The sequence below is a fragment of the Sceloporus occidentalis genome, unplaced genomic scaffold (assembly GCF_023333645.1).
Source record: "Sceloporus occidentalis isolate IW3139 unplaced genomic scaffold, rSceOcc1.0.p SCAF_4, whole genome shotgun sequence".
Taxonomy (NCBI): domain Eukaryota; kingdom Metazoa; phylum Chordata; class Lepidosauria; order Squamata; family Phrynosomatidae; genus Sceloporus; species Sceloporus occidentalis.
In genome coordinates, this window is record NW_028316984.1 from 36,000,770 (window position 1) to 36,016,429 (window position 15,660).

At 39.1% G+C, this 15,660-nt stretch overlaps 1 protein-coding gene across 4 annotated transcripts in view; it reads left to right on the top strand.

Annotated features, from left to right (window-relative positions):
• The window catches only part of LOC149313733 (N-chimaerin), a 142,956-nt gene extending 135,607 nt beyond the window's left edge, over positions 1-7,349 (top strand). For all 4 annotated transcript variants that reach the window (XM_089519713.1, XM_089519715.1, XM_089519712.1 and 1 more), the window contains 3 exons: positions 986-1,123; positions 2,462-2,567; positions 6,435-7,349. In XM_089519713.1, the coding sequence (XP_089375839.1) occupies positions 986-1,123; positions 2,462-2,567; positions 6,435-6,606 (416 nt within the window). In that variant the 3' untranslated portion in view covers positions 6,607-7,349. The remainder of the gene's footprint in view (positions 1-985; positions 1,124-2,461; positions 2,568-6,434) is intronic.
• The last annotated feature ends 8,311 nt before the right edge of the window (positions 7,350-15,660 follow it).

Sequence of the window (15,660 nt, forward strand, 5' to 3'; positions counted from 1 at the left end):
CTTGGGCAAATCACACTCTCTCAGCCTCAGAGGAAGGCAATGGCAAACCCCCTCTGAACAATTATTGCCAAGAAAACCTAATGGTAAGGTCGTCATAAGTCAAATTGACTTTTAAGGCACACAGCAACAAGATGATGATGACAACTCTCCAAAGCCTGCCAGTAACCCACTCCATGCCAGAGCTGGAGATATAGAAGAGGCTCTCTGGAGCAGTCTTGGTAGCCTTCCACAAGTATTATTATTATTATTATAGTTTATTTCTATAGCGATGTAAATGTATACATGCTCATGACTGACCATTTCCTGTGCTCTGAAACCTGACGCAATTGTCTCACTTTTGTCTTATGGCCTTGGAAAGACAGGGCAGGTGAAATGCACCTATTGCCTGCTGCCCAGTCACAGAAGACAGTGAGGGCATACAAGAGCAGCGTTGTCCATGTTAAAACACACAGAAGTCTACCACAGTGATCTTCATGTCAGAATACTTTTTAAAAAATTCTTGCTTGTGTTTTATCTGTATAAACCAGGGATAGGCAATCTTTTTGAGCCGGGGGCCAGGTTGCTGTCCCTCAGACAACTGGGGGGGCCGAAGCCAAAAAATAAATAATTAAATAATTTTTTAAAAATTTAAATATATAAATAAACCAGAACAAATGTAGGACAAATTTTTCAAATGGAAGACACTTTTTTTAAAAAAAATGGAGGACATGCAAAAAAAATTGCTGATTTTTTAAAAAATGTTAATATAAATGCATGTTTCTGAGGCTTCTATAGACAATTGCCCCCCAAAGGCCCCGGCGGCAATCGGCGGCAGGACCGGGCTGGGGCCGGTCCCAAGGCCTCGCCGGGCCGCATCCGGCCCGCGGGCCGCAGGTTGCCTACCCCTGGTATAAACCCTGCCTAAATTATGCCTGTAACATAATTGCAATTATTAATTGTTTCACTCTGGTAATAGTCTATACTTTTTTTCCCTTTTCATACACAGATGGGGAAAAAGCAGATATTTCTGTTAATATGTATGAAGATATCAATATTATCACAGGTGCACTTAAACTGTACTTCAGGGATTTGCCAATTCCACTAATCACATATGATGCCTACCCCAAATTTATAGAATCTGCAAGTAAGCATTATATTATATTATTCAACAAATGAATGTTTTAGTGCTTGTTATTGTCATTTAGTACTATATATGTCAGTAGCTTGCAATTTTTGATCCTCCAGAGTTTTTGGACTTCAACTCCCCAAAGCCTAGCCAGCTTAGTCAGTGGTCATATATTTTCAGAACTGGAGTCTGAAATCTCAGGAGGTCCAAAGATTGAGAAACACTGGTTAAGGATTTGCATGTTCTATTTACTTGGATCTAAGTAACGTGTGGGAGTAATCTGTAACCATGCAAGAGAGAACAGCGTTTCATTTACACTTCAGCACCCTAAACAGCATTGATATAAGTATTTTCTTATTGTGTTCCTGCACACAAGAATGAATAATTTCAGCTATTTTTTTCCTCGCTCCGCAAAACTGCAAAAGTTTCTACCATTTTCAAGCACTATTCATACTTTTGAGACTTCAGGGAAAACCATTTGTATAAGAATACATGTCATGTGTCTTACCAGAAAATATCTTTGTACAAGTTAACTTTTTGTAGAAAATAATTTTGAACACAAAATTTGAACACACGAGGCAGCATCTTTTTCTCAAAAGATACTGATTTCTTCACAGAAATACTACATAATTTGTATTTGCCCAAACTGCATAAGAAAATCATCCATCATACTTAGCTAATATAGACAGTTTTGTCCCCTGTGAGACATGCCATGTGAATGGATCAGATAGTCCTAGAATACTCAGCCCTCCAGTAGATCTGTTTTCTCACATGGATCACTTAACCACATAAGCCAAGACTGAGCAACAGCAGTCGGGGGGGGGGGGGGGACAGTTTTATGCCCCAAGACCCTCCAAGGCCATGTGAACTACCAGAAATGTCACCACATGCACACACGCAAATCCCAAATCACCCAAAGCTGGATGTATGCAAGACTCAACATTTGGTTTTGTTGTTGTTCTTTTTAAGTTGAATGGTGCTCTGCAAACTATTTGAAAAATAAATTGCCTAGTTCACAGGTGAATGGCTTCTAGAAGAGGCAATTCACCTCCTCCCCCACCTCCAGTTTATGACCAAAAATCAGTCAGAGGAATCTGGAGAGCTTGGAGGATGTCAATAGATTCTTGAAGGCCATGCAACCCCAGGACCACCCTTTGTCCACCCACTTACCTAAAGAGGGGTATGGGAGGGCTGAATCCTTTCCCTTTTACCTCCTTTTCTGCTTGTCTCTGTGGAAGCAGTTCTCTCAGATGACACTGACAATTCACTATATTAGGCTAGATCCAACTGCCAAGTACCTTCTTTTTTTTTCTGCACCTTTTGGCTTACTTTTGATGTTCATATTTTCCATTTCAGAAACCACAGATCCTGATGAACAGTTGGAAATACTTCATGAAGCACTGAAGCTGCTTCCTCCTGCTCACTGTGAAACCTTACGTTACCTCATGGCACATTTAAAGAGGTATGAAAGTGAAAGGTCCTTATCTTTATTCTCAGTGAAAATGGTAAATTAAATTTTTTGTAAATTTTCAGAAGATCTATTTATTATTTATTTATTTTTATTTATATATCACATTTCTCCCAGAGTGGGACCCAGGGCAGCTCACAGAAAGCCTGTATTGGTCCAAAAGTACCTGGCCATAGGTCAAGCTTCATGGACTAGGGACTCCATATTTCTTTCTTGTAAGAAGACCCAGGAAAATACTTATTTTGCTTTTGTTCTTTACTTGCTGATTTCTGTACAAGAGAGATTAAGAACCAGCCTGCTCACGATGGATTTCATAAATTCCATTGCACCTAAGAAATGATGTCTGTGCTACAAAGCTTAACCCACCTAGGTTAGACCATGGGCCTATATAGATTGGGAGAAAGAGGCGGACAGAGGCTGCTCCTTTCTCCCCCAGATCATGGCCAATCCAACCAAATGGGAAAAAGGAACCACAAAAGCGGCTCCTTTCCCTACTGCTGCTAAGGTGCCTTAAGTGCCCTGGAGCTGTGCTGTGACATCTGCACCGTTTGGACACAGCGCACAAGGCACATCATCATCATGCGCGCTGTGTAAACTGCAGTGTTTCAAGATGATGCATGGTAGGGCTTGGGAGCATGCGGATGCTCTGCTCTCCCGAGCCCTACTTTTGGCGCCAGTCTGTACCGGTCTGTACCAGATAAGAAATACTACCAGCCACTCTTTCCTTTTTCTTCATATTATTGCAAATTAATTTGAACTGAAGAAGAATTGCAGATTTGGGATGATCTGAGGTAGGGTGCATATTATTTGAAGAATATGTTTAATTTGGAATAATAAATTGATTTATTTGATGACTTTTGCCTTCTGTAAAATTTAAACAAATCCTAGTATTATTTCTAAATGAGAACATATAGCTATGAATGAGGATATGCAAGTTTTATGCAGATTTATCTCCTGTGGTCATGGGCCCTGAATTTTTTAAGTGCCTAGCAACAGCCAACATAAGGTAGCATTTAACTTTTTATAGGCATGCTCACTCAGACATGCATGCAGAGAGGGAACAGCTAATGGAGTCTTATCAAATTTATTTGGCCAGCCTGCTTACTATATTCAGAATAACTGTAAATAGAAAGTATAGAGGTTGTTGAAGAACTTAGGAACAATTTACCCAACAACTAACACTTCCTGGCTATCATTGTAAGTATCTGAAATAATTTAATTCCACATAGTGCATTTGACAGTGCCTCAGTGAAAAGGCCATTGTTATGTTTTCTTTATAATTCGCGTGCCTTCATTACAATGGATGTTCAGTCATTTATGACTAAGTCCTTAAATGGGTTTATTTTGAATTGAAAGTCAGTAATATACATCAGAGCTTTTGTATAATCTATTCACAAACTAATTTACAAATACAAATTTGTTCTGAGAGAGGCAATTAACTGCCATAAAGCCAAGCACAGCCTCTCAAGACAGCTATTTGTATGCTATGTTATTAAAGCAGGAGCTAGTAGAAGGGAGAGTACAATCAGTTTTACTGTACTTAGTGTATGCAGTAAGTATGCAATATATCTTTAGATGGCAATATGTCTTTAGATGACACTTTTTCTGCTTATGTAATGAATATAGAAGAGGAAACGATGAGCCTCTTATAAATGCCTGTAGTACTCTTTTACCTGGAGACTTTTAATCTTTCTTCTAAATAAATAACCTTGTAAGATATGTTAGGATAAGGGAAAGCCATTTAGTTGTTTAGTTATTTATTTAAATTATTTCTATAGTGTCTTTTTAGGATACAAATCCTTCCAAGCCAGCTTGAAAGTAACATCAAAATGCATTTTTTAAACTACAGTAAGTGTTCAAAGACTTAGACATGTAAGTCTGAAAAATCAGTGTACTGATACATCTGAGGAAGTAGACAGAAGTCTACAAAAGTTCATACCATCATTTCAGTTAGTCTCAAAGGTGCTACGAGATCCCGTTGCACATTGAAAACATTGTTGTTGCTGTTGTGCGCCTTTAAATCATTTCTGACTTGAGGCAATCAATGGAGTATACTTGGCCAGGTGTTCTGTGAGTCACTTGCCCAAGGTCACCCAGTGGGTTTCCACGGCTGAGCAAGGATTCAAACCCTGATCTCCAGATTTTTAGTCCAGTGCTCATACCACTACACCATGCTGGCTCTCCGACAGTAAACATATCAACCATTCAGTGCTGGTGGAACAGAGGGGGTTGGAGTAGCATCTGGCTGTGTCCCAGTAGTCAGACACAGACCAATGACAACTGGCGTCACCTTTGCAAGTCCTCACAGATCTTAATGGATAATGTTACTAGTCTGCTTTTGGCTATGGAAACACAGCCAGACACTTCTCTCGGATACAGTATTTCTCTCATCTTGGAGAAAGAATATACAGCTGGCCCTCCTCATCCATGGTTTCTGCATCCATAGACTCAATCATCCTTGACTTGAAAATATTAAAAAAAACAAATTCCAAACAGCAAACATTGATTATGCCATTGATATAAGGGATACCATTTTACTATGCTATTGTATATAATGGAAGTTGAGCACCCACATATCATGTTATCCACAGGGAGGACTTGGAACCAAACCCCAGTCACCACTAATAGAGTTATCCACTAAGAAGTTGTCTAAACCCCTTTTAAAGCTATCCAAGTCCATAGTCACCACCACACCTTGTGTTGGGAATGTTCCATAGCTAAGTTATACATCCTTCTGTCTGTCCTGAGTCTCCCACCGTTCATCTGCATCAGATGATCTTGGGTTCCAGTATTTTGAAAGAAGGAGGAAAAGGCTTTTTATTCACAAGGACTGATGCAGGAGATATCACTTCTAGCAGTACCTGTTAGCTGAAAGCATCTGTGGGGTGCTAAAGGGAAAGTGTGCTGTCTTGACACTTATCCATGATGCCCAAGTATTCAAAGCATTTTCAAGACCAGTACATTTATTATCACCCCATGCATTTTGATTGTGTTTGTTTCCCACCCCCACCTTCAGTCAGCCTTGTCGCCTTTCAGTCAGCCTTGTCGCCACAGGTTCTCTACAAGCCTTGGTGAAACGATGCTATGACTGATGACTAAAGGAACTCTGGGAATTATCCTTCTGTCTCAGGGTTGAAGCCATGACAGATAAATCCTAGTTTGGTTTTTTTAACATTTATTTTAAAAAAATGTATTATAAAGAACTATATACAAAACATATCACAAAAATAAAGCAAAATAAAACAGTTCATCTCACAACTTTGAATTGTGTTGCAGGTCCCCTTCTTGGGTTCTGTTCAATGTAAGTGGTCATTTTAAAGTCCAGTGCTGTCTTTGTATAAATAATAATATTTTTATTTGTATTCTGCTTTTTCACAAAGGAATCAAAGCGGATTCCAACAGTATAATTAAAACATCAAACAATTTAAAATTACAATTTAAAAACCCCAAGATCCCAACCCTCCCCCATCATAAAAACAGTGATCAACCCCTAAAGAAAGATTAAACATCAAAAAAATTAAAACTGTCCAATATGAATACACTAAAATTTCAGACAGATTAGCGCTAGAAATGAGTCTTCCTCTAAGGGGGGGGGGGGGAGACAGGGGCAATGGTATCAATCAATTTTGATATCAGTATCAATAGTCCAGAAATCTAAATCTAGTCCAGAATGTCCGACCAAAGGTTCAGATGAGATGGAGGTTGTCTTTTCTTGTTTCTATTTTTGTTTATAAAGAATCCTATTTGGTTTTAATATGTAGTGGTGATATGGCTTTTCAACTCCATGTTCATGGGATCAGGACAGCAGCTAATAATGTCTGGTGGCAGCTTGCATTTTAACTTCTACCATCCTTGTTACAGGGTAACACTCCATGAAAAAGAGAATCTCATGAATGCAGAGAACCTTGGCATTGTTTTTGGGCCAACGCTAATGCGAGCACCAGAACTTGATGCAATGGCTGCCCTGAATGACATCCGTTACCAGAGACTTGTGGTGGAAATGCTTATAAAAAATGAAGATATTTTATTTTGAACATATATATGGGTGTGTGCACCTGTTTTTTAAATGGACAGCAGTGAAAATCTGGGGACGATGAAGGAATGTTTTGAAGTAATTGAGCCAGCTCCTGTAGCTGGATTCCTATTGTAAGATTTCAGTGTATGAAATATACTTATTCTGTTGCTTCTGCAGCATTATTCAGACCATGCTGGAGAAAGATCGACACATACTGTACCTGCCAATGCTGGTAGATCTGGGTTGTTTTGTCATATAGTGCAGGAAATACAAGCTTATGTGATCTGCTTCTTGCTGACCCTCTCTTGTGAAGTTTGTTGTACAAACAACATGATAGAAACAGCACAGCATCTGTATTCTTGAATAGTCTGTGATTGTACCTTAGCATGTTTCTTGATGTAAAGTTGTGAGTTTCTTTTTATGTTCCATCATTGGTTTTGGACATTTCCTTAGGACCGGGAAGGAGGAGTAAGGGAGCAGATTGCAGTGGACCACAACCTCCAGCTGTTTAGTGACATCGCCTGTTGTTCTTTTCCTGCCTTGAAAGATCATTTCTTCTAAGGTTTCATAGCATTTGTTAAATGATGGGATACATTTTCTTATACCAGAAACATTCTGACTGCCACTTTAAATAATGCCTTTCTGTATTATTCCAGTTAAAGATGGAAATACTGAATGAGTGAGGATTGTTTTGTTGTTGTTGTTGTTTTTAAATTGTCATTTTGTATTTTTATTGGGCATGCATATTAATTTATTAAAGTTTTGCTTTAGAACTTTATCGTGCCTAGCAACTCATTCTCCCCCCCCCCCCCCCCCCCAGTATCACTATTTGACTTGAGACAGGTAACCCAATCCTATGTATGTATATTTGGGAATAGGTTGGGAGGCTGATTCATATCCTGTGCATGGTTCAGTTTCCTTAAGCCCATTTAAATATAATGCATGCCAAGCTCCAGGTGAACTGAAATATCATTCCTGTTATCATCAACTAGCATGCCAGTAGCCATAATTGAGGATGATGGAAGTAGTACTACAGCACATCTGGATGGAGCCCAGGTTTCAGAAGGCTGCTGCATAGACTGGACTGTTCTATATCATACTTTGCATCTGCAGTCGAACCTAAGAGCCATCATAATAGGACATCATATCCCTTCCTTTAGTGCAGCATCCAGTGTGGTTTAACTGAAGCTCTTGTCCCTGTTGGAATGCCCTCGATTCCATACCAGGTGCTGAACTGATAAAACAAAGCAAAGAGGGTGAAAATAATGGAAACTAATAAAAGTCTGAAACTAACAGAATGAAATTCTACAAAGACAAATGCAACATTCTTCATTTAGACCAGAAAAAACATGCAGGTAGATGTGTTGATATTTTGGGTGATGAACCTTGCTGGTCTGGTGCCAACTGGATGAAGATGCCGGTTTCTCTCCAACTCGGGATCAGAGCGAAAATCCAAACAGGCTTTCAGCTTGCTGGAACAATGCCTGGAGAAACAGCTGCTGAATCAAAGAATCACACTCCCAGCAGTTTCACTCCTTAGAGGGCTTTATTACTTTGTTTCTAATAACACGAGCTAGTCACTACTGTACAAAAACTCTTACTGTCACACCACACTATCACCAAACTCTCAGAACTCCCAAACTCCCACAATTCACCAGAACAGCGTTTTTTCTTATACAGTGGACCCTTGTTATACGCTGGGGTTTGGTTCCAAGATCCCCCGTGGATAACAAAATCTGTATATGCTCAAGTCCCGTTCAATATAATGGCATAGCAAAATGGTGTCCCTTATAAAAAATGAAAAATCAAGGTTTCATATTTGAAATTTATACTTTTTTGAACATTTTCAAACGGTGTATGCTTGAATCCGTGTATAAAAAATCTGTGTATAAGAAGGACCAACTGTATACAATATTCCCATGATGTGACAACTAAGTCCAGCCTCCTTCTGTACAAACTGCTATGCAACATAGAGGTTTATCACACTATACTCTTAAAGTGCTACTATTCCACTTTGACTCCTCTAGCTGCCTCCTGCTGCATTCTGGGATTGGCAGTTTTAAGGAGGGGTATTTAGAATTCTCAGGCAGAGAACTTCTGTGCCTGAGAATTCTAAATACCCCTCCTTAAAACTGCCAATCCCAGAATGCAGCAGGAGGCAGCTAGAGGAGTCACACTGGAATCATGGCTCGTTAAGAGTATAGTGTGATAAACATCATAGAAACCAATCCCTGCTCAGACTGAAGACATATCATATTTACATTTAGTCTTGTTCAGTTGACTTTGAACATCCGGCTGCGGCTTTGGACTTTAGCCTCCAGCTGTAGCCAATTTAGACTTCTGCAGCCATTGTCACATCTGAACATTTTTACCTTCAATAGACATTAATAAGATGATGGGGGAAGATGTGTCTTAGCAGTAGTACATGTGAAAAGGACCTTGGGATTATCGTTGACTGTAAACTGAATGTCAGCCAGCAGTGTGATGCTGCCGCAAAGAAGACAATATTTTTGCCTGCATTAATACAACCATAGTTTCCAAGTCAAGGGGATCAGTATTCTGTGCTAGTCAGGCCTCATATTAAGCACTATGCTCAGTTTTGTGCATCTCATTTTAAGAAGGATATAGACAAGTTGGAGCAGGTTCACAGAAGTGCAAAAAGGATGATAAGAGGCATGGAAAACAAAACATAAGAAGAAAGGTTGAAGGAGCTGGGCATATTCAGCTTGGTGAAGAGAAGAGTGAGGGGTGACATGTTTGCACTCTTTAAATATCTAAAGGGATGTTACAGAGAGGAGGAGGCAGGTTTGCTACCCCAGAGGTAGGGCTGAATCTAATGGTTTTAAGTTATATGAGGGTACATTTCAGCTGATGGGCCTGAATAGCCTGAAGACATCAGACCCCATCTGATCTTGGAAGCTAAACAGAGCCAGTCCTGTTTAAAACTTGTATGGTAGACTGCCAATGAACACTAGGTGCTGTAGGCTATAATTCAGAGGAAGCAACTGGCAAAACCACCTTGCGTATTTCTTGTCTAAGAAAACCTTAGGAAATTCATGGGATCACCATAAGTCAACAGGTGACTCGAAGGCAGATACACACAGAGCGAGACTGAACATTAAGAGGAACTTCTTGACAGTAAGAGCAGTTCAACAGTGGTATCAACTACCTAGAGAGGTAGTGGGGGTCTTCAAAAAGAGGTTGATGGCAAACTGCTGGGGATGTTCTAACTGGAGTGTCTGTATTGAGTAGAGGGCTAGACTCAATGGATTATGACGCCCTTTCCAGCTTTATGGTCCTGTGATTATAGAACTCTACAGTCCTCTGATGATGGTGCTAGAATTAAAGCAGGACATCAAGACTATCTGATTTTGTCACTCTTTGCTGTTGGTGCAAGAAATAAAACTAGTGTGCTTCCTTGCATGATAAAGTGGGGCAAACTGTCCCTCCTTTTTCTGAAAAATTGCTATAAAGGAACTGCTTAGGAATTGGTTGGGAACAATCCTGTTGATCCGCCATACAATTTTGTCCAAAACATTTTCAAGTTCTCTTGCAGCATGCTAGGAAAGTAGTTATCATAATAGATTATTAAAAGTCTAGTTTTAATAACTAATTCCCATAGTATTTTTTCAATTAAATGTATTGCTGATGTAATACTACACAATACTAGTAATGCTACACAAACAGAAGTTCAAGACAAAAGGAATCTAAATCACAATTTAGGCTTAAATTGTGCAGTGGTGACCTTATATAACTTCCTCTCATCAAATCAGAAGGCATCACCCTGAATTAACATTTGGTTATATGTTGCTCAGCATACATGCAAATTAGTTGCTATCAGTAATTTTGCAGTCCCTTGTACTGATAGTGTATCTTACAATATTAGAGATGAAACTAATATCCTCTAGAAATTTATCACTGGCACACTTTGACAAAATATGCAGTTAATTGTGTAGCATTTGTGTATTTCAAAGCAGGTTACACAGAGTCCCACTTTGCAAGCTCCATCACCCCCCCCACCACCACCCACCCTTTCAAAGGGATGCATGCTAATGTGAGGCTGGCCTGTCAAAGCTTTATAAGCATCAACACGATTCACTTGATTTGATTTCCAGGCCCTGTCTGTCTGCTTTATATGCAATCTGCTCTGCATGAACCATAAGCTGGGTGCTGCCAGCTTTCTTCCAAAATGAAGAGCTTTTAAAAATAAAAGTGCCACCAGACACAAATGGCAGAGTTCGAAGAAAAAATTCTGCAGTTCAAAAAATTCAGGTCATGAAGTTGTTGATTTAGTATTATTTGTGAAACTGAAATAAAAGATTTTTTAAAAAAGTTCAAGTCACACAAAATGTGTGATGCTAAACTGATGTTAAAAAATTATTGGGAACATAGTAAAGTGAATAATCCAGGCTGCTGCCCAGAGCCTTCTCAAATGCACCTATTTCTGAAAGGAGCCCTTCCAATTCTATGATTCTTCCCTCTGCCAAAGACCCTCCCTGCAAACGCCACTGCTGTTATCCAAAGAGCGTTCAAGCAATATTTCAAAGATAACAAGAAATTGTTCTAGGACACAGGCATGCATAACATCCTGGCAAGTTACGTGATGTTCTTGATGTTGTGATAAAAAACAGTGAGATGCCAGAAAATATCCAATAGAGCAAAGACTTTATTAGTTTAAAATTACATAAAATGGTGTTGTCTGAAAATAGCACAGCACAGCAGGCAGTTCCCAATGATAAAAGCCTCTTTAGAACTGTGTCAAGCTTCTGCCAAACTCAAGAAGAAATGCTGAGGACAAAAATATTGGTCTTTGAAGAGAGAAAAATCTACCTAGATATATTGCTTTGGTGAAAAGTCAGCATCATAGTGTCCTTCCAATGCAGGGTGCCCAGTGGTCCTCCTTTTCCCAGACATGTCCTATGCTTCAACCTTCTATCTGGGGGTCAGGGAGGAATTCCAAAATGTCCTCTGTTTTGGGCCACAAAACTTGTCCTTGTGTCATCTGGTGCCTAAGCAGGCAAGCAAGAGGTAGCTCGAGATTTATTACTGCCGCCTCTGCTGCAAAGGGCTTGCTAGTTTTCGCCAAGCAATAAACATGACCAAAATGTTTAGCCTTGCTAAATAAATCCCAGAATTCCACAGCTTTGAGCCATGGCATTTGAAGTGGCCTGAAATTGCATTAATTCTGCAGTGTAAATGAAGCTTTCGTACATCTCTAGTATAGCTGGAAGTAAAATCTGGATTTAGGCCAAAGCTGTGTTGAAATTCATCAGGCTTTTTTAATTTTCAATTTTACTTTTACTTAATGCACTCACTTATTACATATTCAGTTTTTATTGAAAAGGAGGGGGAAGGAAGAAAGAGGAGGAAGAGAAAAACAAACAAATAAGGAAGATGAAGGTCAAAATATGAGGGTGAGAAGAGAACAAAGTAGAAAAGATAGTTAATCAATTATTTATACATTACAGTGTGCTCAAACTGTCACAACGTGGGTCATTATTCTGCATACAGTGCAAGAAAGCTGTGTGAAATTGTTTGAAATTTGGTCTCTTTTATAACTCAGTATAAAGTACAGTATCTTAATGAGCTGCTAATATCAGAAGATGTTGACTCTTAAGTATGATCCTAAAAACGGTCTTGGATTCTCCATTTTGTGTGGATTTGATAAACTCATTTTGTCCTTTCACACCTTTACATACATAACTTATCCTCTTAGTCGAATTGTGACTCCATCCCCACCAACCACTTCCATTTCTTTTCAGGAAGAGACATGTAGAGAATTCTTTTTGTACAAAACCCAGACATAAACAGCTTTACAACTCAGATGAGGTAGTAGAAATGCAAACTCTGAGGAAAGGGATAATTGTGTCCATAGAATTGTTATACCTATGTCTGTTTTATGGTTGCCAGGCCTTTGACTGCTAACATAATTAATAAATATATTGCAATTGATTTTATTTTTATTTATTTTATCCATGCTTTATCTGCCTTTTTGCTGGTTTTTTACTTTAAATTTTATTTTATTTTATATTTTCTTATTGTTTTTCTTGCATTTATATTGTGCTTGAATTATCATTAGCCATATTGGGTAATAGCTGTATGATCAAAAGGTCCTTTTTTAAAAAAATTAATTCACCAAACCTTTGGCCTTTGAAACATTTAGTAAATAGCCATCCTAAGTACCATCTAAATTCTAGGGGAATGAGTGAATACAAGCTTAATTAATAAATACATAAAAATGCAGGAATGATCATAGAGCCGCCACTAGAAAGAATTGAGAATATTGATTCAATACATTTATGACCAAAATTTACCACAATTTATAAATATGAGAGGAAGCAAAAGTGACAGATTTGCCTGTCCCCTGCGGATGGATGAACTTTTTTTCGGTTCACTTTTTAACAAAATTTTCCAAAGTTTACAACATTTGGAAGTGGAAGGAAGTGAAATTAACAGATTCACCCATCTTTAGCCTTTCCTCAGAAGGTGCATACTTCCTGAGAAAAAAATCTCAAGTGATTCACACAAAGACCACCAAGAGCTTTAATCTGGGTTACTGCAAAGCCAATTGTTGAAAGTATGGTTGAAAACATAGCCATTTTCAGAATAATTTCCTTTTTAAAAAAATACATCTCCATATATGACCGGCACACCTCCCTAATCCTTTACCTTTAAAACTGTTGTATTGAAAATTACAGAAGGTAAGTGGTGGGTTCTAAATTAGGACCATTTAAGACAATTGGATTCTTTTATTCTCACTTTACACTACTAAGGAGAAATTAGACCACTTAGTAGGACCTACCATTTCAGGAAACTGGTGGTTCCAGGTGGGATTGTCTTGCTTACTTTTAAGAACAGCTGTTAGAATTCAAGACCGTTCCCAAACAAGTTCTGAGATCTTTATCCAAAGATATCTCTTATTTATCAGCCACTCCCAACTAGTGATCAAGCTCGTTCTTTTGTCTCGGGGACTACTGCCTTTTTCCTTTCACAAGGTAATTGCAGGAAGGAAGGATCTATCCAGATGGTTCAATGTTCCCCTCATACTCAACTCAGAACCACCCACAGGCACCGTAGGTTACCTTGAGCAAGCATTGGAGCCACCCACATTTGTGGGAACTTATCAAACCCATTAGGACTGAAGCTGAGCTGGCTGGCAACAATTTTCTGAAAGGAAAGGAAGCTGGAGTCCATTGTTTTCCAGAACATTGTTCTCTCCTCCCCATGTGCTGCATGCTCACACCTTCTCCCACAATTACCAAATGAATAAGTAAGCCTTTAGCCTGCCAAACTCAAGAATCCCTGCGTGCTTCTGTAGCAAGTGAGACACTTACCTAACATGGCCCCCCTCTCTTTTTCCTCCCTTGGTAACAAATCATGACTATAAATGAAGGAGACTTCAAGCATGATAAAATCCATGAATTATGTTTAGTGCAATGTAATTGTAAATTAATGTACTGCAAACTCAATAATTAGAGCTCCGCGGTGTTTTCTCATGTGTTGCAGCGTCACCCAAATATCACACAGAAAAGCGTCCTTGCCAAACTCTTTGAAAAATAAGTGTTGTTTTATTTATATTTAGCTGTACAGTCCTTGCTCTACCAGAGGAACGCCATGATGCCGCCCACTGTGCAATGGGGCACGCAGCATCACACAGGCATGGGGGCAGAGTCGGGGCATGTGTCGTGGGATGCCATGCCCCCACTCCACCTCAGTGCCGGCCTTTACCAGAACTGTACACAGCATTCCAGACATGGTCACATCATACAGTTGTATGAAGGCAGTATAATACCAACAGCTTTATTTTCAATTCTCTTTCTAATTATGCCCAACATAAAATTCATCTTTTTTTAAAAGCAGTATACTGGGTTGATATTGCCAGAGATTAAAATGAAGAGGACTCCTGTATCTTTAACGACAGTGTAGAAGAGGAATTTCATCAGGTCTTGCTTGTTATCTAATTATGTGACAAGCAATGCCGGCTAAAAGTCTCTCTTTTATACAGTGGTCCCTCGGTATCCTCTGGAGTTTGGTTCCAGGACCCTCCCCCCCTCTTCACGGATATCAAATTCTGTGGATGCTCAAGCCCATTAAATACAATGGCACAGTAAGATAGTGCCCCATGTATCAAATGGCAATATCAAGGTTTGCTTTTTAAAATGTATATATTTTAAAAATATTTTCAAACCTTGGATGCTTGAAACCATGGATCAAAAAAACCATGAATATGGAAGGCTGACTGTATTACCATTAAAGGACAAGAGTTGTCTCCAGTGTTCAATCTGGCAACCCTAACCACAACCCCCCAAATAATTTTCTTGGCCAGTCATTGCTAGTTTTTTATGTTACAACTATTAGCATTTTCAACATATTAATTCCAAATTCTGGCAAATTGCCTACAATAATAATAATAATAATAATAATAATAATAATAATAATAATTGTATCCCGCCCCTCTGAGAACAATCGGGGCGGCTAACAAGGTTAAAAATACAAAACATATAAAATCCCTGATACCCTCTCCTCCTTAAAAAAGTATTAAATTCAATGCAATATTTAAAAAACAGAACAAAAAACAACAACAAACAAACAAACATACAAGTTAAAAACTGACCAGAAGGTCAACAACATCATACCAACAAGCAACCAGTGGGAACAGCAGTATCTTACCCAGACGTTTTTCTAAGGCCGGGTTCTCTATTCTGGGAAGGCCTGCCGGAAGAGATCCGTCTTAACAGCCTTTTTAAAGCTGTCTAAGGATGTAAGTAGATGGATCTCATCCGGCAGGCCGTTCCACAGTCTGGTTGCAACGATGGAAATTGGCCATCTCCTGCTTCTCACCTGTTGGGAAATTGAAGACAAAATAAGCCTCATTTTGAAACTTTAATCTGAATAAAGGTCTAGTAGGGAATATAAAATATTGTCAGGGAGGTCATAAACTAAGGCCTCTCAATTATACAAAAGCTTGTTTAGCTGCTCTGGAGCTATGGTTGGAGTAGGCCTGGTGGATTGGGAAGAGTGAGCATTTGCAGGAGAATGTTTGTGGGATCCAAAGACATTTAGCTGCCCAGT